General features: G+C 53.5%; 11 protein-coding genes across 11 annotated transcripts; 4 read left to right on the forward strand and 7 right to left on the reverse strand.

The window, feature by feature from the left end:
• Positions 1–4: 4 nt before the first annotated feature.
• Positions 5–1,269, reverse strand: BD324DRAFT_630730 (C3HC zinc finger-like-domain-containing protein). Its single transcript, XM_022016359.1, has 3 exons — positions 1,091–1,269; positions 630–1,053; positions 5–591 (listed from the first exon to the last, which is right to left on the reverse strand). Exons 1-3 carry the CDS (start codon positions 1,250–1,252, stop codon positions 395–397), a joined length of 783 nt encoding a protein of 260 aa, XP_021869742.1. The 5' UTR covers positions 1,253–1,269; the 3' UTR covers positions 5–394.
• A 120-nt stretch (positions 1,270–1,389) lies between these two features.
• BD324DRAFT_630731 (hypothetical protein) lies at positions 1,390–2,190 on the forward strand. The gene has a single exon (XM_022016360.1). The coding sequence runs from the start codon at positions 1,440–1,442 to the stop codon at positions 2,127–2,129; it is 690 nt and encodes a 229-aa protein (XP_021869743.1). The 5' UTR covers positions 1,390–1,439; the 3' UTR covers positions 2,130–2,190.
• Positions 2,191–2,375: 185 nt separating this feature from the next.
• Positions 2,376–4,628, reverse strand: BD324DRAFT_581884 (maltose permease MAL61; the record flags this gene model as incomplete). The annotated part of the gene is made up of 13 exons (XM_022013529.1): positions 2,376–2,562; positions 2,658–2,805; positions 2,852–3,028; positions 3,067–3,113; positions 3,154–3,194; positions 3,243–3,287; positions 3,339–3,568; positions 3,631–3,779; positions 3,830–3,907; positions 3,946–4,021; positions 4,059–4,230; positions 4,272–4,320; positions 4,375–4,628. 13 exons carry the CDS (start codon positions 4,626–4,628, stop codon positions 2,376–2,378), a joined length of 1,653 nt encoding a protein of 550 aa, XP_021869744.1.
• A 170-nt stretch (positions 4,629–4,798) lies between these two features.
• Positions 4,799–5,804, reverse strand: BD324DRAFT_61801 (hypothetical protein). The gene is made up of 3 exons (XM_022014981.1): positions 5,727–5,804; positions 5,570–5,691; positions 4,799–5,493 (listed from the first exon to the last, which is right to left on the reverse strand). Exons 1-3 carry the CDS (start codon positions 5,758–5,760, stop codon positions 5,143–5,145), a joined length of 507 nt encoding a protein of 168 aa, XP_021869745.1. The 5' UTR covers positions 5,761–5,804; the 3' UTR covers positions 4,799–5,142.
• Position 5,805: 1 nt separating this feature from the next.
• BD324DRAFT_652131 (Metallo-peptidase family M12-domain-containing protein) lies at positions 5,806–7,878 on the reverse strand (the record flags this gene model as incomplete). The annotated part of the gene is made up of 5 exons (XM_022018444.1): positions 5,806–6,149; positions 6,187–6,509; positions 6,547–6,689; positions 6,725–7,758; positions 7,803–7,878. The coding sequence occupies 5 exons, from the start codon at positions 7,876–7,878 to the stop codon at positions 5,806–5,808; spliced, it is 1,920 nt and encodes a 639-aa protein (XP_021869746.1).
• Positions 7,879–8,628: 750 nt separating this feature from the next.
• Positions 8,629–9,184, forward strand: BD324DRAFT_581653 (cytochrome c oxidase assembly protein COX16-domain-containing protein; the record flags this gene model as incomplete). The annotated part of the gene is made up of 2 exons (XM_022013518.1): positions 8,629–8,871; positions 9,035–9,184. The coding sequence occupies 2 exons, from the start codon at positions 8,629–8,631 to the stop codon at positions 9,182–9,184; spliced, it is 393 nt and encodes a 130-aa protein (XP_021869747.1).
• A 108-nt stretch (positions 9,185–9,292) lies between these two features.
• Positions 9,293–10,739, reverse strand: BD324DRAFT_630742 (hypothetical protein). Its single transcript, XM_022016361.1, has 5 exons — positions 10,256–10,739; positions 10,092–10,210; positions 9,992–10,052; positions 9,702–9,952; positions 9,293–9,659 (listed from the first exon to the last, which is right to left on the reverse strand). The coding sequence occupies exons 1-5, from the start codon at positions 10,705–10,707 to the stop codon at positions 9,394–9,396; spliced, it is 1,149 nt and encodes a 382-aa protein (XP_021869748.1). The 5' UTR covers positions 10,708–10,739; the 3' UTR covers positions 9,293–9,393.
• A 101-nt stretch (positions 10,740–10,840) lies between these two features.
• BD324DRAFT_630743 (low-affinity glucose transporter HXT3) lies at positions 10,841–12,751 on the reverse strand. The gene is made up of 4 exons (XM_022016362.1): positions 12,582–12,751; positions 12,410–12,533; positions 11,969–12,370; positions 10,841–11,930 (listed from the first exon to the last, which is right to left on the reverse strand). Exons 1-4 carry the CDS (start codon positions 12,670–12,672, stop codon positions 10,901–10,903), a joined length of 1,647 nt encoding a protein of 548 aa, XP_021869749.1. The 5' UTR covers positions 12,673–12,751; the 3' UTR covers positions 10,841–10,900.
• A 131-nt stretch (positions 12,752–12,882) lies between these two features.
• BD324DRAFT_652135 (hypothetical protein) lies at positions 12,883–14,679 on the reverse strand (the record flags this gene model as incomplete). Its single annotated transcript, XM_022018445.1, has 3 exons — positions 12,883–13,138; positions 13,178–14,198; positions 14,241–14,679. The coding sequence occupies 3 exons, from the start codon at positions 14,677–14,679 to the stop codon at positions 12,883–12,885; spliced, it is 1,716 nt and encodes a 571-aa protein (XP_021869750.1).
• A 195-nt stretch (positions 14,680–14,874) lies between these two features.
• On the forward strand, positions 14,875–17,416 carry BD324DRAFT_646247 (mitochondrial inner membrane protein Mitofilin). Its single transcript, XM_022017623.1, has 3 exons — positions 14,875–14,961; positions 14,999–16,569; positions 16,607–17,416. The coding sequence occupies exons 1-3, from the start codon at positions 14,902–14,904 to the stop codon at positions 17,331–17,333; spliced, it is 2,358 nt and encodes a 785-aa protein (XP_021869751.1). The 5' UTR covers positions 14,875–14,901; the 3' UTR covers positions 17,334–17,416.
• Positions 17,417–17,425: 9 nt separating this feature from the next.
• Positions 17,426–23,059, forward strand: BD324DRAFT_682363 (hypothetical protein; the record flags this gene model as incomplete). The annotated part of the gene is made up of 18 exons (XM_022019147.1): positions 17,426–18,024; positions 18,069–18,783; positions 18,826–18,978; positions 19,019–19,095; positions 19,133–19,313; positions 19,351–19,547; positions 19,590–19,800; positions 19,838–19,855; positions 19,891–20,171; positions 20,205–21,422; positions 21,460–21,515; positions 21,552–21,656; positions 21,694–21,776; positions 21,822–22,180; positions 22,220–22,334; positions 22,384–22,497; positions 22,535–22,738; positions 22,794–23,059. The coding sequence occupies exons 1-18, from the start codon at positions 17,734–17,736 to the stop codon at positions 23,057–23,059; spliced, it is 4,644 nt and encodes a 1,547-aa protein (XP_021869752.1). The 5' UTR covers positions 17,426–17,733.
• Between the last annotated feature and the right edge of the window lie 83 nt (positions 23,060–23,142).

Here is a 23,142-nt window from a genome sequence, read left to right on the forward strand (position 1 = left end):
CCCCCCCCCCCCCAGCCAGCTGCACACATCGGCCTCGCTTCATGCATCTACAGCGTCCTATTTCCGCCGCTTCCGCCAAGGCCTCTCTACCAACTGATCGCTGACTTTTACCCAGTCTTTCTCCCACGCTGTATCCCAAGTCCGCTTCTTCTCCTTCAGCAGCTCCGAATTGGACCACCAATCGTCTGCTCGAATGGGACACCACCCGAGGTGCTCATCCCGCACATCAAAGACATTGCCGTCAGCATATTGCCATAACCCCACGCGCCGACGACATAATCTGCAGCAGAGGACATCGGTGGTGGTGGTGCGAGCGATAATCGACTCCGTTGGAGAGTACGGATACCAGGCGAAAAAGGCGAGCACAGAGACGATCTCTGCGTTTGCAGCGTCTTTAGCAAGACGTGTGGCGAGTGTGGATACCTGGGTCGGGGACTAATGTTAGCCGACAAGCTCTTTCGAGGACGCTCACGAGAGGTGAGATGTATCGTAGACCAGGGGGCACATTTGGCTCAAGTGAATTGACCAACGCGGCTAGGCTTTGCAAAGCCAAGGGATGTAGACTCGTACGGATCGTTGCGTAGACATCGTCTGTACATCAGCCATATAATCCCTGCATCGAGACTCACCGGGCGTCCTCTTTGCTCGCCAAGGACAAGAAGGCAAGTGACGAGTCTGTAGTCCTTTGCCGAGCCGTCTCGCTACCTCTGCCCTGACGTTCCCATCCCTGATCTCCTCGAGGGCGAGCAGATTCCAACTGCCTTGACAGGCATCGCATGTGAGCGTCTCACGTCCGTCATTCCTCCATCCGTGAAGAGCGAGCGTAACGGGTGAGAGGGGTGGAGGATGAGTCGAGAACGTGGATGTCGTGTAGGTCTGCAGTCGGTTCAGGAGCGAAAGATGAGAGTACGGAGCATAGCAGCCCGATGGGCCCGAAGGGATAGGCTCCGTTGAGCTGACGATGGTGTTGAAGGTGCGCACAGCCGGGTATATACGTGAGGTTGAGCCAGTCCGATGGTCCAATAGCGAGTCAAGGTTAGACCGAAAGTACTCCTGACACTATCAGCGCAACGCTATGAGCATGACTTGCCCTTGTATACCGTTGGTCCGTCAACTCGAGATCCCTCTCCACCACCTCGACATCGGGCACCAGCGCTTCCGACGGCTCGTCATCGTCGAATGCCCAGTCTTCTCCGCCATACAGACTCCTGAATACATCACTCAGGTCTGGGTCCAGGTCGTGATCGCTCATATATATCTATCTATCAGGGGTGATAAGTCTAGAACAACAATCACAGAGGAGAGTATATATAATCGAGTCCAAGGTCACGTGATAGACTCGTCACTGACCGATCGTCATATTCTCCTGTCCACATGTACTCTACCTCATGTCGAGATATCTTCGATGTCTGCTAGTGGCCCACGGCTCTCTCGCCAAGATGTCTACAACCACACAATGGGCTATACGAGACTATATCCCTCGGCATGAGAATTGGCCCTATACTGCTGCCGATTTTCAACGCATGGACGAGTTCCCAGATGGTGAATTCTATAGCAACCCAAGATTATGCACGCACATAGACGATCAGGCGATCCACACATTGAGTCAATACTATGACGCTGTCTTACCTCGCAAGGGCCGTATACTCGACTTTTGCTCCAGTTGGGTCAGTCACTTCCCACCGGATCTCGAAGTTGCAGCCAAATCCGGCAGCCTTCACGTGGTGGGCATGGGGATGAGTCAGGTAGAATTAGATCGCAATCCTGTCCTATCCACGCGTATAGTTCAAGACCTGAATGCGGAGCCGGCGATCCCCATGACGGACCCTCTCGACGCCGCGACCTGCGTCGTATCTATTGATTACCTCACTCAACCCGTCAAGGTCCTCGAATCGATCCGCGATCGACTCGTCCCAGGTGGTCAAGTTCACCTCGTCATCAGTAATCGATGCTTCCCAACCAAAGTCGTCGGGCGCTGGCTACGTGTGAGCGAGTCGGAGAGGCTAGAGATGGTCGGAGACTATCTTCACTTTGCGGGGTACGAACGAATCGAGGTGGTCACACTGACCGATGGGTCTGGATGGAGAGATCCGCTGTGGGTCGTGAGGGGAAAGAGAGCGGAGAGCTGAGATCAAGAGAGCTGAGAGCTCTGCTAACATTTGCATACATCAAGCTGCACTCCTGTCACAAGGTGCCTCGCAGACGATGCATACTTTCCACACAAAACATATTACATAAGCAACCTGACACTTGGAACCGTGGCACCGATCTACTCTTCCGGCTGTCTTCGTCTCTGGGTGATCTCAGAGGTTGGAGCGACGGCCAATTCGTCCGCACCGGTAGCGTGTGCAAGCTCGTAGGCTGAGAGCGATCAGTCACGAGCCAAAAGATCCCACACTGCCCCCCAACTCACGATCAATCTCGTATTTCTTAAACTGCCTTGCCGGGACGTGCTTTTTGTACAGCAAGTCGATCTCGGCCGTAGTCCTGTTCCTCGTCTCAGGGAGGTAGAAGAATAGGTAGATGAAGAAGAGAATGTCGAATCCGAGGAAGAAGAGACCTCTGCGATGGGTGGCCTGGTCAGCAAACAGAACCTTCCAGAAGGGTTGGACCGGTCGCTGAACAGTGAACTGAATGTTGAAGAAAAAAAAACTCACGATCTCGCCCCCCAGTCCCACGCGTCCTTGTTGAGCATTCGTGGAGTGAGTTGGTTCATGACAATGCCGCCGATGACATATCCAGCTCGACCGATGACCATGGTTTGTCCTCGAACTCGCGTGGAAGGAGTTTCCGCCACAATGGTGTCTAAATGAAGGTGTCAGTGATGATCAGCGGATATGTAAATACTCACAGCAACAAGGACCCAATGACATCTTGAAACAGATCCTGACAAAGATGAGAAGGATGGCGATTCCGATTGCAGTGTTATTGGTTGGGATGAATCCAACGATGCCGGTGACAAGCATGAGGCCACCCATCGCACCGATACCTGTCAAATACAGGGTACGTCGTCCGATCTTTCCGATGTCTGCTTTTCAGTCTTACAGTCTCACGTCTGAGACTCACAGTACATGCAAGCGCCAGTAGTGACCAGATTTGTGGCTTGAATTCCCCTGATAGGATCAGTAAACTCGGTGCGTTCCAATGGCTTACATGTTGAAGGAAAAGGCTTTTGTAGCTGACATTCCAGCGTTCTGCAAGCTGCTCAGAGTTAGTCAAGTCAAGGAATCGAGAATCAAGACTTGCAATATAACAGCGTAGCTGGCCAAGCCCTCTCCATTGCACACCTGGACCGTATGTCAGCTCCTGCTCCGTGAACAGACCCCTTCTTGACGAACCTGGATCAGCCAGGCCATGAGTGCCACAATCGTCCTCTTGGCGTTCGTTCCCCTGAAACAGTCCCGATACGAGACGTTGGCGGCGAGCACCTTTTCCATCTCGTTGGCATGCTTCATGATCTCGATCTGCGCGTCAATCATGCGTTCGGTTCGGTGGCCTTTTTTGGCGAGTCGTCGAAGGACATCCCGGGCTTCGTCCTCTCGACCCTTTCTGACGAGGTAAAAGGGACCTGTCAACACAGGTCAGTACCGAACCGAACCGAAAAGTACGTATGTACACCTGCCAACTCACTCTCTGGAGCAAAGTAGGCGAAGAAGAACAGGGGCACAGGCCAAATCCACTGCAACGCGTAAGGGATCCGCCACCCGTTGTTTCCTGGAATGTTTAAAGAGCCACGCAGGATACCGGCGGCGAGAAATCCACCCACTCCCCAGCACATGCTTTGAGTCTGTCAGCTTCGCTTCGATCCCACAAACACGTCAAAACCCACCTGACGAATGTGGTCAGGAGCCCTCGTAGTGCCGGAGGGACCACTTCACTCGCATACGCGGTGGTGATGACTTGAAAGCTGAACATTAGCCCTTGAAAGGGAAGATGACGACTCACACGCCCCATGGGATGCCACATAGCAAGTTACCGACGAGAAGCATAGGGAGACTCTGGGCAAAGAAGAGAATGAAGACTGACCATGAGCAAGCGATCAGATTCAGCAGACTCACTAGTCCCAGCCATGGCCACCATCCCAGCCATGTACACGCGTCTGTATCCGAATCGGGCCTGAGCCCATCCATTGAGGAGCAACCCAATGACCTGTCCACCGGCACTCGCGTTGTTGATACCGGCTTGCCAGTCTGAGGGTATGAAGAAGTTTCCGTCTGCATCTTGATGTCCCTAGAGAGATTAGCGAACAATTGGCAGAGCCTCAGACCTACAAAGTATTGCTTGAAAGCTGCCAGACCGAACAAGTTGTTGATCATGGCGCTGCCACTTGTCAGCATCTTGCTCGACCCCGCGCGCCCGGCCACCACTGCTCACGTGTCCATTCCCTCCATCACCAAGGCCAAACTCAGACCCATTCCCCAGATCAATCCATATCGGTAAAGGGATGCCATCTTGAGCAATCCTAGCTTGGCCTCTTCATCTCTGAGCTGGAGGGCCTCCTCGATGAGAGTGGTGTGAAACGCGTCGCCACTCTTCTCATCGCTGTGTTGAATCTCTTCTTTGATTTCAAGTTCAGGAGGAGTTTGAACGGATCGTTCCTCTGCATCGTGCTTCTCGGATCGCGACATGGTGAATGGGTGATGGTTCTCTCTTGTCCATTCATCTCCATTCACCCTCCATGTTATATACCATTCTCGTGCCAAGAATCGCCTACCTCATCATCCCACACGTCCGATATCGGCACCACGGGGTAGATGACCCCCCATTGGCATATCATGAGACCCAGACCAGTAGCCAAGACGTCTATGCATACAAAGCCCCCTCCCCCTCCCCCCCTTGCCAAGCAGCGCTGAACCCCTATAAAGCGCCTTCCCAACCGGTCCAGCGGTCCGGGTCGAGTACCGGGTCACAAATGCCACACACCCGCCAGCCAAGCCAAAGTGGCGAAAAAGAGTACAGTAAAAAAGGTGCCAAGGACGGTCGAATGAATTGCACCGAACCGGTGCAATTTCACGATCAAGGTACTCTCTCTCTCTTTCCCTACAAGTAATGAAGTACCTGATCATCGGATCTCACGGTCCGGGAGCCATCCTACTGCCAAGCTGGCGTCATGACAATAACATTCTTGTTGCTACAACTGTTCTATCGACCATATGCTTCGTTGACTCCGTAATGAGGTCCATTATAGGAGCTTGGATCCACCCACGTGCTTTGACCGGAGTATCTTTGTGGCGGTGATGATGGTGGCGGCTGCGATATTCCATAATGATTGGATGGAGGTCGCTGCCATTGGGAAGGATGCTGAGGCGGAGGGGGAAAGTGGCCACTGTGACGAGTGGGAGCGAGGGGTTCTTGACTTGAGAAAGGGCCAGAAGTCGGCGCGTAGACGCTTTGACGCATCGAGGCGCGTTGAGGTGGGAGGGGTTGGGGTGAGCGGCGCCTGCTACAGCTCCTCAGCATGCAGCGGATGATGGCGAAGAGGATAGCGAGGACCTGGGGGAGCCGAGTGGAGTGGAGTGGAGCGGACCAGACCATCAGCGACGAATTGTACCCACACCCGTCTACTCACAATGAGGCCAACCACCACCGTCACGGGAATCGAAATCTGCAGGTTCTCCCTATACCACGATCCAGCTACCGACTGCCAGGATCCCGTCTGACATTCGGCGTTGTAGCAGTGTCCCCCATAGCCTTACCGTCAGACAGCTCGCATGTTGATCACTCACCACAGGGCGAACCATCCAGCAAGGCGGTTTGCATGACGATGCATTGATTCCTGCGGTCAGCCAGTTCACCTTTTTCCACTTACGATCTCGTCGGATCCCTACAGCTGATGACACAGCTTCGATCATTCCTCTGCCCACACGCTTGGGTCAAGTTCATGCTTGTGCCTGCGCGCTGACATTGTAAATCGAGACTCGTGCATTGACCAGCGGCACAGGCCAAGCCATCCCTGCCGCACTCCTTGCCATCGGGTTCAGTGACGTCTGGAGGGCACGTCGCGTTGTTGCCTGTACATGTCTCTGCAATGTCGCAGGTGGCATCGACGGCAGGTCGGCAGACGGTCCCAGCGGATGCAAATTGGCATGTAGAGGTGCAGCAGGCCGAGTTGGCGGGATCGCACACGGCACCAGAAACGAATTTGCAGGCTGTCGTTGTCAACTACGACCATGGGTTCTCACTCACTTGACGCGTCGCAGCAGGACGAGTTGCTTCCGCTGCCTGGGTCACAATCCTCGCCCGGATCCACAATCCCATTGCCGCATTGTTGGAGCGAGATGATCGTACGCTGGTTCTCCCCTGGGGTAGCGAGACAGCTGGACGAGACGGTATTGGATCCGAGGCCAGAGCAAATGTTGCCCACGGTACATTGAGAGAAGGTCTGTTCAGACGCCGCAGTCGTGGGATTCATGATGAACGTCCCTCCTGCGTCGCACGTATTGGACGAAAATGGGCAACATGGACTAGACAGCGAGCACCCGTTGGTACAGTCGTGGATAGCTCCAAAGCTGAGCGTCAGCCAGGGCCTTTTGACGGTCCACCCACCCATGACCGATTTCGTGCGAGATCAAAGTCCATTCTGTCTTTGCCGCCGTCGACATGCCGGTGCCAGAGACGAACGAGCTGCCCTGTTGGTTTGACGTGGTCTGACACAGCGTTCCGAGCCAGGCGACCCCTACTTCAGTGTCCTGACATTAGCGTCGTTCCCTCAGTGTTCCCTCACCGTTGGACACGCGCTCATCAGATGCCACAGACCGATTCCATCCTCAGATCTGAATCCTCTCCACTGACTGAAGAGACTCAGCCGCTGGTCCATGGTGATACCCGCGTCGCACGACACGTCCCATTGCGCGTCCGATGGTGGCGTCGTGCCGCAGGATTGATTTTGAACGATCAACTCGACGATCCCGAGGGAGACATTGAATGTCGACTTGTACAGTGCAGAGGCTTGGTTCCAGTTGTTCAAGACCTGGACCCTGGCGTCCGCCTCGTTGCCGTAAGTCGTCACATAGTTGCAATCGACCGCGACGCCCATGTAGAGCAGTCTCTGTTGATTCGGACACCCAGCCCTGTTGCCGATGGAGTTGATATAGTTGTTGCCCCCGCCCATGCCCCCAGCAATGTCATCTCGCTTGAACAAGTTGGCAAGTTGATGGTCGTGGGAGCATCCGACCGTGTCGTTCCCGTGATACATGTCTTGATCTCTGAAAACGACCATATGTCCAAGGTCCGCTTCGACATCATCGTCTGTCCGGACCTTGTCGTAGTGCGACTTGGTAAGAATGTGATGAGAGACGCCGTTCATCGTAAAGCTGCCCTCGTATATCGGATTCCCGTCCCCATGGTGATGAATCATGATACTCGCACTGCCAATGGTGGCCAGAGCTTCGGATTGAGAGTCGCGCATACCAGCCATCTCCTCCCACTTTATCCGTGATGCCCATCGTGGTGAAATAATAGGACCAGAGTAGAGTCTGTAGTCTGCGGGCACCAGTGGAAGCGATTCGCCCGACTGAAAGGTGATCTTGGCATCGGGATGGAAGAGGTGTTCCGTGGGACGTAGCAAAAGGTGTGCAGGGTGTGGAAGCAGAGAAGGCAGATCTATAGTGAGGAAGACTGTGTCGCTGTGAAGGAGAGAAGATGGGTGAGGCTGGATGTACGATCGAGTGGCGAGCTGTCCATGTCTGGGTAAAATCTCCAAGGACGAAGAGGCTGGGACAACGAGCCTTTTAAGTGGTGGAGAGGGTGGTGAACGGCCTTGGCGATGCGTGAGCCCATCATGCCTTAGCTCATCTACTCACCTTGTACAAGTATGCCCAATGCCAAAAAGTAGAGCATGAACCATCCCATCCCTCCTCTATACTGACCACCGGACATGGTATGAGTAGATAGATAGCCAATGCAGCGCTCTGAAAGGGTCTTTACCGAGGTGGGACAAAGGACTGAACGACCGGGGATTTGTTAGTCAAACGTCGCCAGGCCGAGCGAGGTATGATCACACGTTGTCCAGGCGATGAACTGGAAAGACGTTCTGAACCACAGAAATGCTCCTGGTTGTCAAGATGTAAAGCATTGAGTTGGGGATATGATATAGCCAAAGCGGTGTGGAGGATAGTCTTGGCGAGCAATTTGGTGACGTCTAGGGCCCTGGAGATCTACGAGCGCTCAATCATCGTTCACGGTGTCGACAACTGAGTGAGCATCGAATGATGAGGGACTAGTCTTCTTCTTCTGAGTGCTAGTGACTCTGATGAATCAGGAATGAGCAGGCTGGAACATTGCATCGAGAGACATTTGAACCCAAGGGCGGTCGGTTTCAACCGGCGAGGTATATCATCCCTTGGCGCGACGGTGGGCCGGGGGACAGGAGGGTGTATGTCATGCAATCCAGCGAATGTGAAGGGGCGGCGTATAGGCTAGAGGATGACTCAGCTCACGTCTTCAGCCATTGATCAGTATCCAGTCGTGACCGCCCTCCCTTCCCTCGTCATGATCACCTGAAGCTCACTCGGTCGAACACCTCTCCGTAAATAATAATAATCGAATGAAATCGCCAAAAATTTCCAACATCCCCAACCCATCTCTCCATGATCTCTTCACTCACGTCCAGATGACCCCATCATCACCATGTCTACGTTCTCCCGGAAACCACTCAAACCTTCTCCTATCCTCACTAAGATTAGAGCGAAACCGTTTCTCCTCTTTGGCATCCCATTCCTCGTCCTCACTGTCGGTTCATCATTCGTCATGACCACGTTTACTCAGACCCGATATGACCTGCACAACACGAAACACAAGCAGCTCTCGTTTGACGATGATCTGGGTCTGACTGGGAAGAGGAAGAAGGTTGATCTGAGGGAAGAGTACTTTGTACGTCCTGTGGCTAGATCATTCCCAACCCCCCTCTCACTGACTCGCACAGAGATTAAGCAATCCAGGAGATGTTGCTCAACTCGATGCTGACGCTCTGTCCGCAAATCCCGAGCAGGATGATCCTGGTCCACCATCGGCATCGCAGTCTAAACGGAAGAAGAAAAGGTTGTCCATGGTCCCAGTATCTCAAGACGACTTTGAGAATGTGCGAGTCCCTCGACCGGAGGGAATGCCAGAATGGGGTGCGCCGGGACAGACATCAGAGGATGCGCCGCTCAAGGGCAGGCGGAAAGAGGACCGTTGGGTATAGAAAGAGGATCGATGGGTGTAGAACGAGGACCGATGGGTGTAGAAAGAGGACCGATGGTGTAGAAAGCAGTTTGTATTACCAGACATGACAAGTATTAACCATACGCATACTGATAGCAGAACATCCTTGGAAGGATACCCCCTGAGACCATAAGACATTCCAACTCTTTCATTCACTAAAGTTTACGCAGTCTTATTCCTCGATCCTCACTAGCCCGCCTTGCCATGCCTGTCCTTCAACACCGTGTTTCCGGCCCGTCTCACATCATCAAACCAGCTCTGCACAATCCTGCTCTCCTCCCATGGCATTCGCTCCGACTCCAACTTGCCGTCCCGCACACAACGCGCCACTTCATCCGCCTCGTAGTGCATCGCGCCACCCGGATGCGTCTTCGCATGGTACGTCTTGGCCTCTTTAATCTTGCCGACATCGGCATGAGGAACGACATGGTACGTTGTAGGTTTGTAAGGCGGGACTGGGTGGTGTTAGCGAAGATGGCTACTAAAAAGAGACCCACAATCAATGATCAGATCTCCTTCTTCGCACTGAACCGCCACGCAGTTGCCTGCTAGACCCTGGCATGTGAAGCTGGTTCTGAGGTCCGCTTCGACATTGAGCGCTTCGAATCCTAGAGTCAAGGTGGTTTGCTCGTCCACGTTGGTTCGGTGGTATAGTGTCTGTCGCGATTGAAGCAATTTGGGCGGGGTTTTCTTGTTGTCCGGGTGATGGTAAAGCACCATCATGGTCCAGACCGATGGATACGGGCCACTGTGGCGTCAATTACACCTTTCTTTGGTAGTGACTCACAGATCGAGAATTCCGCCTCCCGCGAGCTCGGGCGCGATGATTCGATGCGACAGTGGAAAGTCTGCCGTCAGTCCATGTCAAGAAAAAAACCCCGACTCACTATCTGGCTTCATGTCGGTCGAAAAGTCTGCTGAGAATCGCTTGACCTTGCCAAGTTTGCCCGAGTGGACGATTTGTTGAACCTCGTAAGCGATGGGTTGGAATCGGGTCCATACGGCTCTGAGACGTCAACAAAAAAAACCCTTCCTAAGAAATTGTACCCACTCCATCAAAAACCTCTTCTTCTCCTTGGCGAGCGCGATCAGCTCGTCCAACTCTTTGAGATCAAAGGTGAAGGGCTTTTCACACAAGACGTGCTTGCCGCCTTGCAGACCGCCCTTGGTGTTCTCATAGTGAAAGTTGTGCGGGGTACCAATATACAAACAGTCGACATTTGGATCGTCGTATACTTCTTGGTACGATCCATAAGCTTTACAGTCCTTGAGTTTGCCGTGATCGACACCCCATCGACAGGCTTCGTCCTGGGGCAAGTCGTTCAACTTGTCAAGGAACGCTTGAGCAGATTCTTTGGTTCGCGAGCCAATGGCCGTGATGCGATGTTCGATGTCGTTGGCATCTCGCGTGGCGGGATTCACGAGCAGATCTCTCGAGAAGGCAGTGGAGATACCTCCTGTGGAGATGATTCCCCAGCGGATCGTCTGGACAGAGGGAGACATTTGTGAGTGTGTGAGAGAGTGAATGAGAGGAGGAAGATGAATAGCAACAAGTAACACTTCGGCTGATTTTGGATCCTTCGGTGGAGGTCACCTCCACTTTGCCCCACTTTCCGTAGCGGCGTGTCCGCCTCTGCACCGAAGGAAGATTGCATACATACAATTGATCTCTACAGGACGGACTCCAGTATAGCCATCACGCTGAAATGTCCCGCCTTGCCTTTGTACTTTCTCCACGCAGTCTCGCGAAATCCTTTTCTGCTCGACTCGCCAGCGGACTGTCACTCGAGAACAGCAGATCCATGTCTTCGAGGTCCCGATTGGCTGTTTCAATATAGAACAACCAGATAGGCACACACATGAGAAAGTTGAGCAGAGCAAAGATGATAAACACCCAGAAGCCTACTGCCGTGATGAGGTAAGGTATGATCTCATTGATTGTCCCTCCGGCCAGGGAGAACGCCACGGTCGCTAGGGCAGTCCCCTTGGCACGCGTGGCGAGCGGGAACACTTCCGTAGGGTACACCCAGCACGTCGTCAACCATGTACTTCCGTAAATCGCAGTATAGAGGTAGAGGATGGCTGCGACGCCAGCTCCGTATTGTGGAATCTTGTCCGGCGCATGGTCCTTCTGAATCAATGAGGCCAACACGCCACCAATAATGAGGACCACTCCCATCATGGTCGAGCCCGACAACATGAGTTTTCGACGACCCACTCTATCCGAGAGATAGATGGCAAGGGCGAGGGAAGCGGTGTAACTGAAAAAGTTGCCTCCAGCCAGTAATGTCGACTTATTGGCCGAGTATCCTGACAGTGCAAACATTTCAGGCGAGTACGCAGCGATAAAGTCTATACCGGTAAGCTTTTGCAACACTTGGATACCTCCACCAAGGATGATACGTCGTCGAGTGTGAAACTTGTCTCGTTTGAAGAGCATGGAGAAGTAGCTGTGCGCCGTGCCGGTCGCTTCGGCTCTGATGGTCGACTTGATCCCTTGCATCTCCTGTTCAATCTTGATAGGGTCCGGGTCGATCCGACAACGAGTCAAGAGGTCTCGCGCTTCATCCAGTCGTCCAGTCTTGGCCAAGAATCGTGGTGACTCGGGATAGAACGAGGACACGGTGAGAATGATCACGAGGTAGACGATCTGAAAAGCCAGCGGAAATCGCCAAGAGAATGCCTCTGTGCGAGTCCGAGTACAAGCATATTCGATCCAATATGCCCTGGAGTCAGCTCCTGATCAGACCTTGTTTCGACGTACAAGGTGGATCCAAGGATGGCAAGCGTAAATTCCACCGCGACGAACGCGCCTCGGAGGTGCGGATCGGCCAGCTCGGATGTCCAAATGGGGACCACCGTGTTAAGATGGCCACATCCGATGCCACCGATGACTCTTGCGAACATCATCCATGTGATGTTTTGAGCTGAGGCTTGCAACGCTCCTCCTATCGCAGCCCACACGCATCCAATCTGTATCGTCTTGAGTCGACCGACCTTGTCTGCATATGCTCCGACAAGGAGGGCACCAATGGCGAAGCCGGCATACCAAACTGAGACGATACCGCCAACGGCAGCAGAGTCTCTGTCAGAACCACCGGCAGCGCCCATCAAACGGAGATAATCCTTGTTCGTGTTGACTTGACTCATGACTGAGGCGTCGTACCTGTGAAATGAGCCACATTACACATCAGTCCCGACTTGCCCAAAGAACATGATAGAGATGCCTGCGAGGAGCAAGATGGCGTACATCATGGGTCGACCAGACAGCTTGAGACATCTCGATGGATGATAACCTCCAGGTATATAATGAACGTACTTGGGCTCAGCTTGGAAAAAGTCAACAGACCACACACACACTCTGGCGTGGCACTCACGGCGTATAAACTCTGAGATGTCCTCATCGTGAGAATGTCTCAACGTCTGCTCGTCGTGCTTGGTCTCGCCAAATTCCTTGTCCTGCTTCATGGTGATCTGATGCAAGAGAATGCGAACGAAGTTTGAATCTATCCAACAGGTGGGCTATTTGTAGACCTTGACGTCCGTGGCGTAACATTATTAGTCCGAACGTGTTAATTAACCCGAATCAAGCGACCCCGAACAGTTGTGGAGCACAATTATGGGGAAGGGGCATGCAAGAAATAAAATGAACACACACGTACTATACTTGATAATTTTCTACGTCGGTACTCCGCCTAGCATCCTCACCTCATCGCCTAACGTAGCACTGTCCCAAGTATGCAAGAATTTCCACACATGGGCTCTCTCGACAAGATCGAAAAAATTGGCAGAACCGCGATGAGGCACCGCGAATATCGACAAACTCGACGGGTTCGGCACAGCCATGGCCAAATGCCGGGTCGGCGACAGGAGAGGAGAGAACGGATCGATAGAAGCAAGGAAAGCCGTCGATTGAGCATAGTCCAGGGTCACTCTGCTTGTCAGCACTGACTGGCCAGGTCAAATTACTCACCTGAACACTCCCCAGACCAGCAGTACCTCTATACTGACCCACCATGCCCAAGAACTCCAAGTCCAGCCCTTTTTCGCCATGATCAGAGCGCCATCGCCGACCTTTTGAGCCGTCGCGAGCGCGTCAAGCCATTGTCGTTGTGCCGACTCGACCCGTAATCGAGCAACGTCAGATGCCTGAGATGCCTGACGCAGAGCCTCTTGAGCTTGAGCAAAGGTTTGAGACCGAGGTAGGGGAGGTAGGGGTTTAGACTTTGCCGGAGACAGCTTGATGCGGTGGACCGAGACGTCTTCGACAGTCTCGACCAGCTCATTTCGAGGCGTGAATCGTCCCGGCGGATGCGGTGTCGGCCTGAAAGACTCTTCCGCTGCCGAACCCTTTGACAGATGAGCAAAGCGATTCAGAGGTCGGACCGTTTTTGGCGATCTGAACATGTTGGTCCGTCTCGACACCAGCTCCTGCTCCTCGTCCGTCTCAAGGTCACTCGGTTGTGGTAAAGCAGGCAGAGAGGTGTCCCGCCAACGATTGGGGCTGGCGTGTGGCACTCTGCGCAGAGGTGTACGATCGGGGCTCGGTCTGGGAATTTCTGTTGCTGGTGGTGGTGGTGGTGGTTTCCATTCTTCCCGCTCGTCACCGCTTGTCTCGCTCTCCCATGGTGGTGGATCTCCACTTTCCTCCTCCAGATCGAGCTCGACGTGACCTCTCACTTCGAGGTCCTCGGCGTACTCTGCAAATTCGTCCGCAGGAGGCGCCAGCTCTACGTCCCAGCGTCGCGGTGTACGACCAGATGCAACTCGACTCCTGGCAGGTGTCAAACTTTTAGGCGAATCATGTGCCCTCTCCTTGCCTTTGCGAGAGGAGGTGGAGGAGACTGATTGATCGAGGGACGAGCGAGAGGATGTCCGGGCGATATAGGTCTCAAGAGGTGTGGGATGAGAAGGCTCCGGAGAGCGGGATGTACTTTGACGCGGCTCCTGAGGATATTTACTGGCTCGAAGGACGGCAGCCCGAGAGGGTACGTCTGGTGGAAGACTTTCAGCAACGCCACGGCATCTGAACCTACGTTGAGACATTCTCGTACTTGGGATCCGCCTCGGCGGTGTCGGAGGACTATCGTCCTCCTCCTCCTCCTCCTCCTCTCGCGCTTCATCCCCATTCATCCTCTTCTCTCTCCATCCAGACGCTGTCCGACTCGGACCACTTTGATTTGCCGGTCCCGTCTCCCTGATTTCCGCATCCATCTGCCTCAACAGCAGCTTGAGCTTCTCCGCTGGCGATGGCTGTTCCACCCGTTCCACCCGTTCCACTGGCGCATCATCGCTCATATCAATTAACAGCTCTTCCTTGTCATCCTCTCTCTCGGCCAATTCTGTCCTATCCATCCAACTGGTCAAACTCGTTCTGGAAGTCCCACTCGTTCCACTGGTCAGACTAGACGGGGCCATCCCATCGCTCGAGTAGTGAGTTGTGCTGGACGTTCTAGATGTAGGTCGCCGCAGCATTGAACGTCAAGGTAAGTAAGTCCCAATGTTCAATTACGCGCGATGTTATAAAAATGTCAACAGTAGAAAAGACGCGACCCCCCTCCTTGGCCACAAAGTGCCACATCCTCGATCTCACCCTGGAAATATAAAAGATAACGCCGAGATCACTGATAGCAGCAGCCAATGGACTCGAGGGGCTGCTCTATGATGACATTTTGGTAAACCACCAGACCCCAACTCATGGTGTCCCAGCTGCGTATAGCCCGTAGGGCAGGGCAGGTTGTCATCAGGCAACGCAGGGTGAGTAGGAGACTGAGAGCTCTCTGCTGATCCGCAGTTGCTCGCGACGAAACCGCCGCCCATCGTCGTCACACCAGTCGTCACTGTCCCACCGGCTGCTCCGGCTCTCAATGCCAATACGACCATCCCTAGACCTGGACCTATCCCAGTGACTCCTCCTACACCTCCTCCTCTTGCTACACGACTTCCCCCTCCACCACCACCTCCTCCGCCACCTCCGCCACCTCCGAGACGCTTCTTCCGCCGCTTCTTCATCCTCACCACCCTCGGACTCTTGACATTTTATCCTGTATCCGGTTGGCTCTCGACACAGAATGAAACGTATCGCGACTTTTTCGTGACCAATGTACCTGGTGGAGAGGCTGTTGCAGAGTACGCCGACGACAATGGTTGGGATCACTTTGGGTTCGGAACGGTCAGTAAGAAGGCCGTCGAGGGTTGGCAAAAGATCACTGGAGAGGACAAGAAGCCATATTCCACCCAGGAACGAGTGGCTTCAAGAGCGAGAGAGGTGGAGAAGGACGTCAGAAGTGGCATGAGGGATCTCGAGAGCAAGGCCAAAGCCGCGGCCAAGGAGGCCGAGAGTAAATCTCAGTCAACCTTATCCAGTGCCCGTGCCAAGGCGTCCGAAGTGGCCGACAAGGCCTCCGAGTTGGCCCATCAAGCCAGCTCAAAAGCCTCTCAGGCCGTCGACAAGGCCAAGTCTGTCGCTTCCAATGCTGTCGATCGGACCAAGACGGAGGCTTCCAAAGCTCAGGATGTGGCCAAACACGCCGCTGACCGAGCCGAGGACAAAGCTGCGAGCCTGACAGACCGAGCAGTGGAAGCTACTCGACAGACAGCAGATAAAGCTGTGGCGCTCGCTACAGTGGCCAAGGAGAAGGTGGTCGAGGCGACGTCTCAGGTCCCGTTCAACTTTTCAGATGGTGTTGAGGGAATGGTCAGGGAGGCTGAAAATGCCCTGTCGCGAAGCGAGGACAAAGTGGAAGATGTAGCTCATCGAGTCAAGGAGGCCGTCGAGCCAAAGCCAAGAGGATACTTGGACGCTCAACGACCCCGAGATCTCGATCCACGGGCTGTGCCGAAAAAGTCGCCTCACGAGGGCAAGGAGCGATACACTGGTCCAGCCCTGCCTCTAGGCTTTGAACCGCCCCCGGGTTACTACATTGCTCCACCACCTGCGCCAAAAAATCCTCAGGACACTGTCAAAGAGACGCTTCCGTTGCTCGTACCCAAAGTCAAGGAATTCGCCGAGTCTGAACCCGTCATCACCCAACTCGCATCGACTATCGACTCACTCACTCAGTCCTTGTCTACACCGACTTCGAGCGACCCCAACGGCATCTTGATCAAGGCGCAAGACGATTTGGCAGCGTTGACCAAGCGATTGGACGACGTGAAAAAGGAGGAAAAACAGCGACTTGAGAAGACGCTCGCTGAAAAGGCAGAAGAGTTTCAGAATGTTTTACGAACCAAGGATGAGGAGCGAGCCCAGGGCGAGCAGGGATTGAAGCAGACTTGGGACGCTGAGCGACGAAAGATGGTCGACGAATGGCGTGGTGCGCTTGAGTCTGAGTTGGAGCAACAGAGGCAGGGCATCGAACAGAGGTGAGATCATCCGTGTGACGTGACTGACTCTCATCAGACTCCGTGAAGAGGTGGTATCTCAGGGCATTGAGCTCCAGCGACGGTGGCTGAGGTCGATCAAGTCCCAAGTGGAGACTGAGCGTGGTGGTCGTTTGGCGAAGCTCGACAATCTCACGACCTCGCTCAAGCATCTGGAGCGGATCACTCTGGACAATTCCGCGACCCTTGACGATAATGTACGATTGCACAAAGTCTGGTCTGCTCTCCGCGCTGTTCAAGCCAAGGCCGATTCGGGAGACGCCGCATTTGACACTGAATTGAGGGCACTCAAGTCGTTATCCACAACCGACTCGCTGACAGCGACCACCCTCGATGCTCTCGAGTCCAGTGGAATCGCTCAGACCGGTGTCAAATCGTTTGCCTCCCTGTGCAGCTGGTTCAGCAATTCGGTCGCACCTCGGGTGCAAAGTGCGAGTCTGGTACCCGCTCCAGAACACGCGACCGTGGCTTCGCACCTGGCCTCTGCGACCATCAGCAAGATCATGTTCCGTCATCAGGCCGGACTGGTCGCTGGAGATGATGTTACTGCCGTTTTGGCTCGTGCCGAATGGTGTCTTGGTGAAAAAGATCTGGACGGAGCAGCGAGAGAGATCAACTCATTGAAAGGATGGCCTGCTCAATTAGCAGCTGATTGGTTGAGAGAAGCGAGGAGACGCTTAGAAGTGATGCAGGCATTGGAGATTGCAGGGACACAAGCGACATTGGGCAGTCTGCTCTTGGTATAGAACTCCAATGCAACCCATTGTATCGGCCATATCCTTTCCCCGGTCTGGCGGATCGCCGGACCGGACCGAAGTGTGGAGTGGGGGGGGGGGGGGGGGGAAAGTGGAGGTTAAAGTGGGGCGTAAAAGTTCAAGTCGATATGATGATGATGACATTTGAGATGAGGGAGGGACAACTACTTTGCGGATGACCTCGACCTCTAAACGCATCGCGGCTACACAGTCTGCTGGAGGGGTCAATCAATTGAGTCGTCGATCCGTCGAACAAAGGATCAGATCAGTGACTGTGCTACCTCTTGACAAAGGATCAGAAGACAATCAATCGCTTCGACCGATGGATAGGGGGATGGATATATGATCCAAGATCACATTTCCGTCTGAACCTCACACCGATCCCTCAATCATGTCTCGCTCATCCTTATCATCGACGTCTACACTACTTCCCAGTCCCGATGATGGTGGTCATCGAGATGAATTGTCCGAGATCAATCAAGACATTCCCGTCTCGATATCTTCCTTTTTGCACAATGTCAGGAAACTCAAAGGGTTCCTCGGACCGGCCCTGTCGATCGACTTGGGACTCGAGATTGCTCAAGTGGTATTGATGCCGGAAGAGTCTGAACATTGGACGAGGTATGAGCGATTGGCGCATGTGCAAGAGAGATACTGCAATGTGGTCGGAGCGGCCATAATCGTGAGTTTCAGGGTTAGATCCTTGGCTAACGTCTCTGTACATAGACTTGCTTGATCGCCTTGTATGCTTGCTCCTTGATCTTTCCCTTGAAGCTCTCAAGAACACCATGGCAGCCGATCAAACACACCAGATTCCATCGATCCTTCTGTACAGTCACATTTCTTTTCGTCTCCCTCCTCATCTTGCTCCATGCCTCCCCGCATATACTCTACATTGTCTTCACCCACTTGCCCGCTCCCAACTTTTACCCGCCTCTACTACCCAAAGCACCTTATTTGACACTCTCCCTCCTTCGCAATGTCATCCTCGTCCTCACTCTGCTCATCTCTGGGAGCATGCGCCGAGGTCCGAGGATGCAGTACACTCCCATGGCACTCGGCACTGGCTTTGGCGTCAACGCCGAGAAGGACGATGCTAAAGTGTACGACAAGGCATTGACACCGGCTCAGGTGGACGATATCGAAGCTCGGAGAAAGGCTGCTGAAGAGCATAGCAACGTCTTGGATTATTCACATTCCTGCATGTTGAGCTTTTGCTTCATGGCTTATTGTTATCCTCTGGCAAAGACATCGATCACTAAATCGAGGTTGTTGATGTCTGATCTGCCTCAAATCGAACAACGGATTCGAAACGATGGGGCAGAGCGAATCATATCGAGGGCACCTGGGCGTATCGCTTTGCCAACCGGAGACGACAAAATCACCCGATGGCAGCTGATCAAATTGGTCTGGGGTGGGAGAGGTTTGACCGTGACAATCAGTGAGAAACATTATTGAAGAGCACCCCAACCTGACGATATAGCCCTCTTGTTTGAATCCCTCGTCGTTGTCCTGGGCTTTCTTCAGGCCGTCTCTTTGTATGAAATCATCAATTCGATGGACGACCCGACACGCAAAACCAAGGCTTACCCCTATCTGATGTGCTGGGCCCTATTCCTCAGTCAGACATCTGAATGTGAGGCTTTCGCCGAGCCGAGCCGCGCTGATGCTTCGAGGCTTCCTCCAAGCGTACTCGTGGACCCGAGAAAACTTTCTCTTGCATAACCCAGTTCGATTCACCATGGCGTCTCTGGTGAATCATCCTTTCCCCTTTCCACGCTGATGTCTAGCTCTTCGACAAGATCCTACGATGTAGTGATTCCAAGTCGAAAGAGGCGCACAACCTGAAAGAGGGGGACAGGGACGTCCGCAAGGGCAAGACACAAGTCGTCAACTTGTTGACCATCGACTCCTCCCAAATTGGAGGTTTAGCGACAAGAATTTGGGCAGTGTCCAACGCGACGATATCTCGTGAGCAAGCCTTTGTGTGGCGCCCGCCAATGAGCAGTCGTTTTTGGTGTGTACGTCCTTTATGGGATGCTCGGCGTTTCTTCGCTCGTCGGTATTGCCGTCGTCCCTCTCAGCTCTCCGCTCTCCTTTTACGTTTCTCGAGCCTGTTATAGGACCGACAAGGCGTGGGCGCAAGCGAGAGACGCGAGGATCAGTGCGATTCGAGAGTATTTGAACGGGGTGAGGGTAATCAAGGTGAGTTGATGCGTCTGTCTTGGAGCACGCTGATAGTCCAAGTTGAACGGCTTTGAATCGTATTTTCAACGCCGCATCGAAGCGCTCCGGGCGACCGAAACGACTGCTCAGCGATGGCGATTTACGCTCGGTACCCTGTTCAACATTCTCGCAGATCAGCTTCCTTCAGCTGCGATAGCGTTCACGTTCCTAGCTTACACCAAGTTTTTTGGCCACACTCTACATCCGGGCACTGCTTTTGTGGCGATCAACAGTGAGTCACACGATGTGGTCGTATCTGACACAGACAGTCTTCAATCGCGTCAAGAGTGGGTGTTTCATGATGTTCAAAGCTGACGTGCAGGTGCCCTGCAGTCGGTACCCAATACAATGCAAGGTTTCTTTGAGGCCTTGGTGGCCATTGATCGAATTTGCCGATTCCTGAATGCGCCGGACATCGAACCTTTGGGTGACGAAGAGTCCGACGCACTCGTGTTCTCCCATGCCACCATCACCTGGCCGACAAGTCTCGATGCCGAGATCGATCGCGCCAAGCTGTTCAAGCTGCGTGATGTGGACGTGCGGATCCCTCGGGGAAAGTTTACCCTTATCTGTGGTCCGCTGGGATCGGGAAAGACACTCTTAGTGAGTGCATCAACTAGACTACACTGACCTCAGCTCCGATCTCTCCTCGGCGAGGCAGTCATCGAATCCGGAAGCATTGCTGCACCCACCTCCTTGCCTTCAGCAACGCCGCTCAACGGTTCTGCTCTGGGGTCCAAATGGAATCTCGACACTTGGCTCGACAACAGCGTGGCGTATGCCCCCCAACAGGCATACATTCGCCACGGGACGATCCAAGATAATATCTTGTTTGGTCAACCCATGTGGCGAGCCCGATACGTTGAGGCGTTGAGGCAGGCTTCTTTGCAGAGCGACCTTGCGCTCATGGAATCGGGTGACCTTACAGAAGTAGGCGATCACGGGGTAACATTGAGTGGAGGGCAACGAGCTCGCGTCAATCTTGCGAGGTGTCTATACTCAAGGGCAAACACCGTCTATATGGACGACATTCTCTCGGCCGTCGACGCACATACTGCCCACTTCATCTTCAACGAGTGCTTGACCGGATCGCTGTTGAAGAACAGGACCGTCGTTTTCGTGACGCATCATGTGGCGCTGTGTCTACCCGGAGCCGACTATATCGTGACGCTGAACGAAGGTCGCGTGGAACAAGCATGCCAAGCGTACAACGCCGAAGTTCACAACCTCCAAGCTTTGGAAGAGGAACATCACATTGATGAACCAGCAGTCGATGCAACGCGGGCCAAGGAACCTGTGCCGGGGGATGAGCTAGTGAAGAAACCTGCAGAAAAAACCAGTCGCCAGATATACACCACCGAGCACGCGTCAGAGGGTCGAGTCGACAGGTCGCACTACAGGTTGATCCTTGGTGCCGCAGGAGGTTGGGGCTATTGGATCGGAATCGCCCTTTTATACGGTCTGACAGCATTATTCGATGTCGTCAAGCCGTGGTTCATGCGTGGTTGGTCCTCTGATCCTGATCCTGCGCACTTGAACAAGTATCTACGGGGCTGGTTCGGCCTCATCAGTATCACGATTGCCACTGGTGCTTTCCGATGGGTATGGCTGTACGGATTCGGGAGTATCGGTTTCTACTCCCGAGGCAGCAAGGTCATCCACGCTAAACTCCTTCAAAGGATCATTCAGGCGCCACTGACTTTCTTTGAGTCGACACCGACGGGAAGAATCGTCAACATTTTCAGCCAAGACCAATACCGTGTCGACGCTCAGGTAGCAGACGCTTTTGGAAGAGCCCTGGCGGCTGCTTTGTCTGTCGGATTGGCATTCATCGTCACGTGTATCGAGACACCAGTGAGTCCTCAGGTGCGAGGTGAGCTGACTTTGACAGCCCTTGATCGCGATCGCCATAGCGTTTGCTCTGCCCCTCCAGTGGATCAGCAGCCGGTGAGTTGAAACGCTGCGGCTGTGCTGACGTGTTAGCCTATCAAAGCTCCGTGCGGATCTCAGACGACTCACATCGATCGCCGACAGTCCATTGATCACGCTCTATAATGACGTCTCAGAGGAGATTGTCATGATCCGAGCGTGGGTCCAGAGCTCCGGGATTCGCTCTGACGTGCAGGTTTGGTTCCCACCAATTCATGATTGCGTCCATGCAGACCTTGTTCAATCGAGATCGTCAGGCTTGGTGTGCAGACTGGCAAGGTGCGTTGCCGTTGCGTTAGGGGCATGCTCACTATTCATTCAAAGTGTTCAACTTTGTTCGGTCGAGTATCCGCGCCATTGCGTGCATCTTTGTGGCCGCGGCTGCGTTCCTGATGGTCCACAAAGGATTGACTGGCGCCCAAGTGGGTCTCGTTCTTACATTTGCCCAGTCTGCCAGCGGTGGTTTGTTTGGGCTCCTCGAGCAAATATCGAATTTGGAGCAAACCTTTGTATCGGCTGAACGTATCAACCGGTACATTGAGATGCCAGAGCAGGAGAGCTTCGAGGGAGATATTCCCGAGAAACAGTGGCCGACGCGCGGCAGTGTAGAGTTCAAGAATGTCAGCGTGAAATACGCCGATGACCTACCAGAGGTACTACACAAAGTATCCTTCAAGGTGGAGGTGGGTGCTTGATTTCGGGGTAGATATGCTCACACCTAGCCCGCGATGCGAGTCGGCATAGTCGGTGCCACAGGTTCCGGGAAAAGTACACTCGCATTGACCTTGTTTCGAGCTGTTGAGCCTTGTGAGGGGAGAATAGAGGTGGATGGGACAGGTGAGCCAAGCAAGGTGATAGGGCGGCGGCACGCACTGAGATTCCACAGACATTCGCACGCTTGAACTTCATCATCTTCGAAAGAGTCTCAACATGGTTGCCCAGGATGGGTCACTGTGCTCAGGAACGCTTCGCGATGCGATAGATATCACTGGAGAGAAGGGTAAGCGGCAATCTAGTGCTTCTCCACTTAGATGCAGACGACGCGGAAATCTACAAAGCCCTTCAACGGGTCCACCTTTTGCCCGAGATCATCACGCCGACAGACGTCAAGACAAATCCTTTCGCCAATCTCGACTCGTTTGTAGCTGTCGGTGGAGACAATTTTTCTCAAGGTCAACGACAGCTCTTGTGCTTGGCCAGAGCGTTGCTTAAGCAGTCACGCGTGTTAGTCATGGACGAGGGTGAGCCATAGAGAGCTTTGTGAGTGAGTGTTCTGACTCACACATGGTTTCTCAGCGACGTCGTCGGTCGACTTTGAGATGGATGAGCAGATCACCAAGACGTTGAAAGAGAGCTTTGCAGACACCACCATCATCACCATTGCTCACCGACTGGCGACTATTATGCAGTACGACAGGGTGTTGGTATTGAACAAGGGTCAAGTTTTGGAATACGACTCGCCTCTGAACCTGATACAACGTGACGGGTCAGCGTTCCAGGCGCTCTGTATGGCACAAGGTAAAGAGAACTTTGAAGAGTTGTTGGCTATGGCCAGTCGATAGAAATGTATAGCACTAGGGATGAAATCAAAAGTAAAGTATCATTATGGGGGCAGCGGAAGCGCAAATCTGAAACAACCACCTGA

The sequence above is a fragment of the Kockovaella imperatae genome, assembly GCF_002102565.1.
Source record: "Kockovaella imperatae strain NRRL Y-17943 chromosome Unknown BD324scaffold_10, whole genome shotgun sequence".
Classification (NCBI taxonomy): Eukaryota; Fungi; Basidiomycota; class Tremellomycetes; order Tremellales; family Cuniculitremaceae; genus Kockovaella; species Kockovaella imperatae.

Bases quoted from the DNA above. Each gene is read 5' to 3' on its own strand.
- BD324DRAFT_630730 (XM_022016359.1), bottom strand. From the start codon at position 1,252: ATGAGCGATCACGACCTGGACCCAGACCTGAGTGATGTATTCAGGAGT. The intron at 1,054-1,090 runs GCAAGTCATGCT...TGATAGTGTCAG, and splicing joins CGGACCAACGGTATACAAGG to GAGTACTTTCGGTCTAACCT. The intron at 592-629 runs GTGAGTCTCGAT...GCTGATGTACAG, and splicing joins GCGAGCAAAGAGGACGCCCG to ACGATGTCTACGCAACGATC.
- BD324DRAFT_630731 (XM_022016360.1), top strand. From the start codon at position 1,440: ATGTCTACAACCACACAATGGGCTATACGAGACTATATCCCTCGGCAT.
- BD324DRAFT_61801 (XM_022014981.1), bottom strand. From the start codon at position 5,760: ATGCAAACCGCCTTGCTGGATGGTTCGCCCTGTG. The intron at 5,692-5,726 runs GTGAGTGATCAA...TCTGACGGTAAG, and splicing joins GCTGGATGGTTCGCCCTGTG to GCTATGGGGGACACTGCTAC. The intron at 5,494-5,569 runs GTGAGTAGACGG...CGGCTCCCCCAG, and splicing joins CGGTGGTGGTTGGCCTCATT to GTCCTCGCTATCCTCTTCGC.
- BD324DRAFT_630742 (XM_022016361.1), bottom strand. From the start codon at position 10,707: ATGTCTCCCTCTGTCCAGACGATCCGCTGGGGAATCATCTCCACAGGA. The intron at 10,211-10,255 runs GTGGGTACAATT...TTGACGTCTCAG, and splicing joins AAGAAGAGGTTTTTGATGGA to AGCCGTATGGACCCGATTCC. The intron at 9,660-9,701 runs GTGGGTCTCTTT...AACACCACCCAG, and splicing joins AGGAGATCTGATCATTGATT to TCCCGCCTTACAAACCTACA.
- BD324DRAFT_630743 (XM_022016362.1), bottom strand. From the start codon at position 12,672: ATGAAGCAGGACAAGGAATTTGGCGAGACCAAGCACGACGAGCAGACG. The intron at 12,534-12,581 runs GTGAGTGCCACG...ACTTTTTCCAAG, and splicing joins CATCTCAGAGTTTATACGCC to CTGAGCCCAAGTACGTTCAT. The intron at 12,371-12,409 runs GCAAGTCGGGAC...CTCATTTCACAG, and splicing joins ATCTCTATCATGTTCTTTGG to GTACGACGCCTCAGTCATGA.
- BD324DRAFT_646247 (XM_022017623.1), top strand. From the start codon at position 14,902: ATGGTGTCCCAGCTGCGTATAGCCCGTAGGGCAGGGCAGGTTGTCATC. The intron at 14,962-14,998 runs GTGAGTAGGAGA...GCTGATCCGCAG, and splicing joins TTGTCATCAGGCAACGCAGG to TTGCTCGCGACGAAACCGCC. The intron at 16,570-16,606 runs GTGAGATCATCC...GACTCTCATCAG, and splicing joins AGGCAGGGCATCGAACAGAG to ACTCCGTGAAGAGGTGGTAT.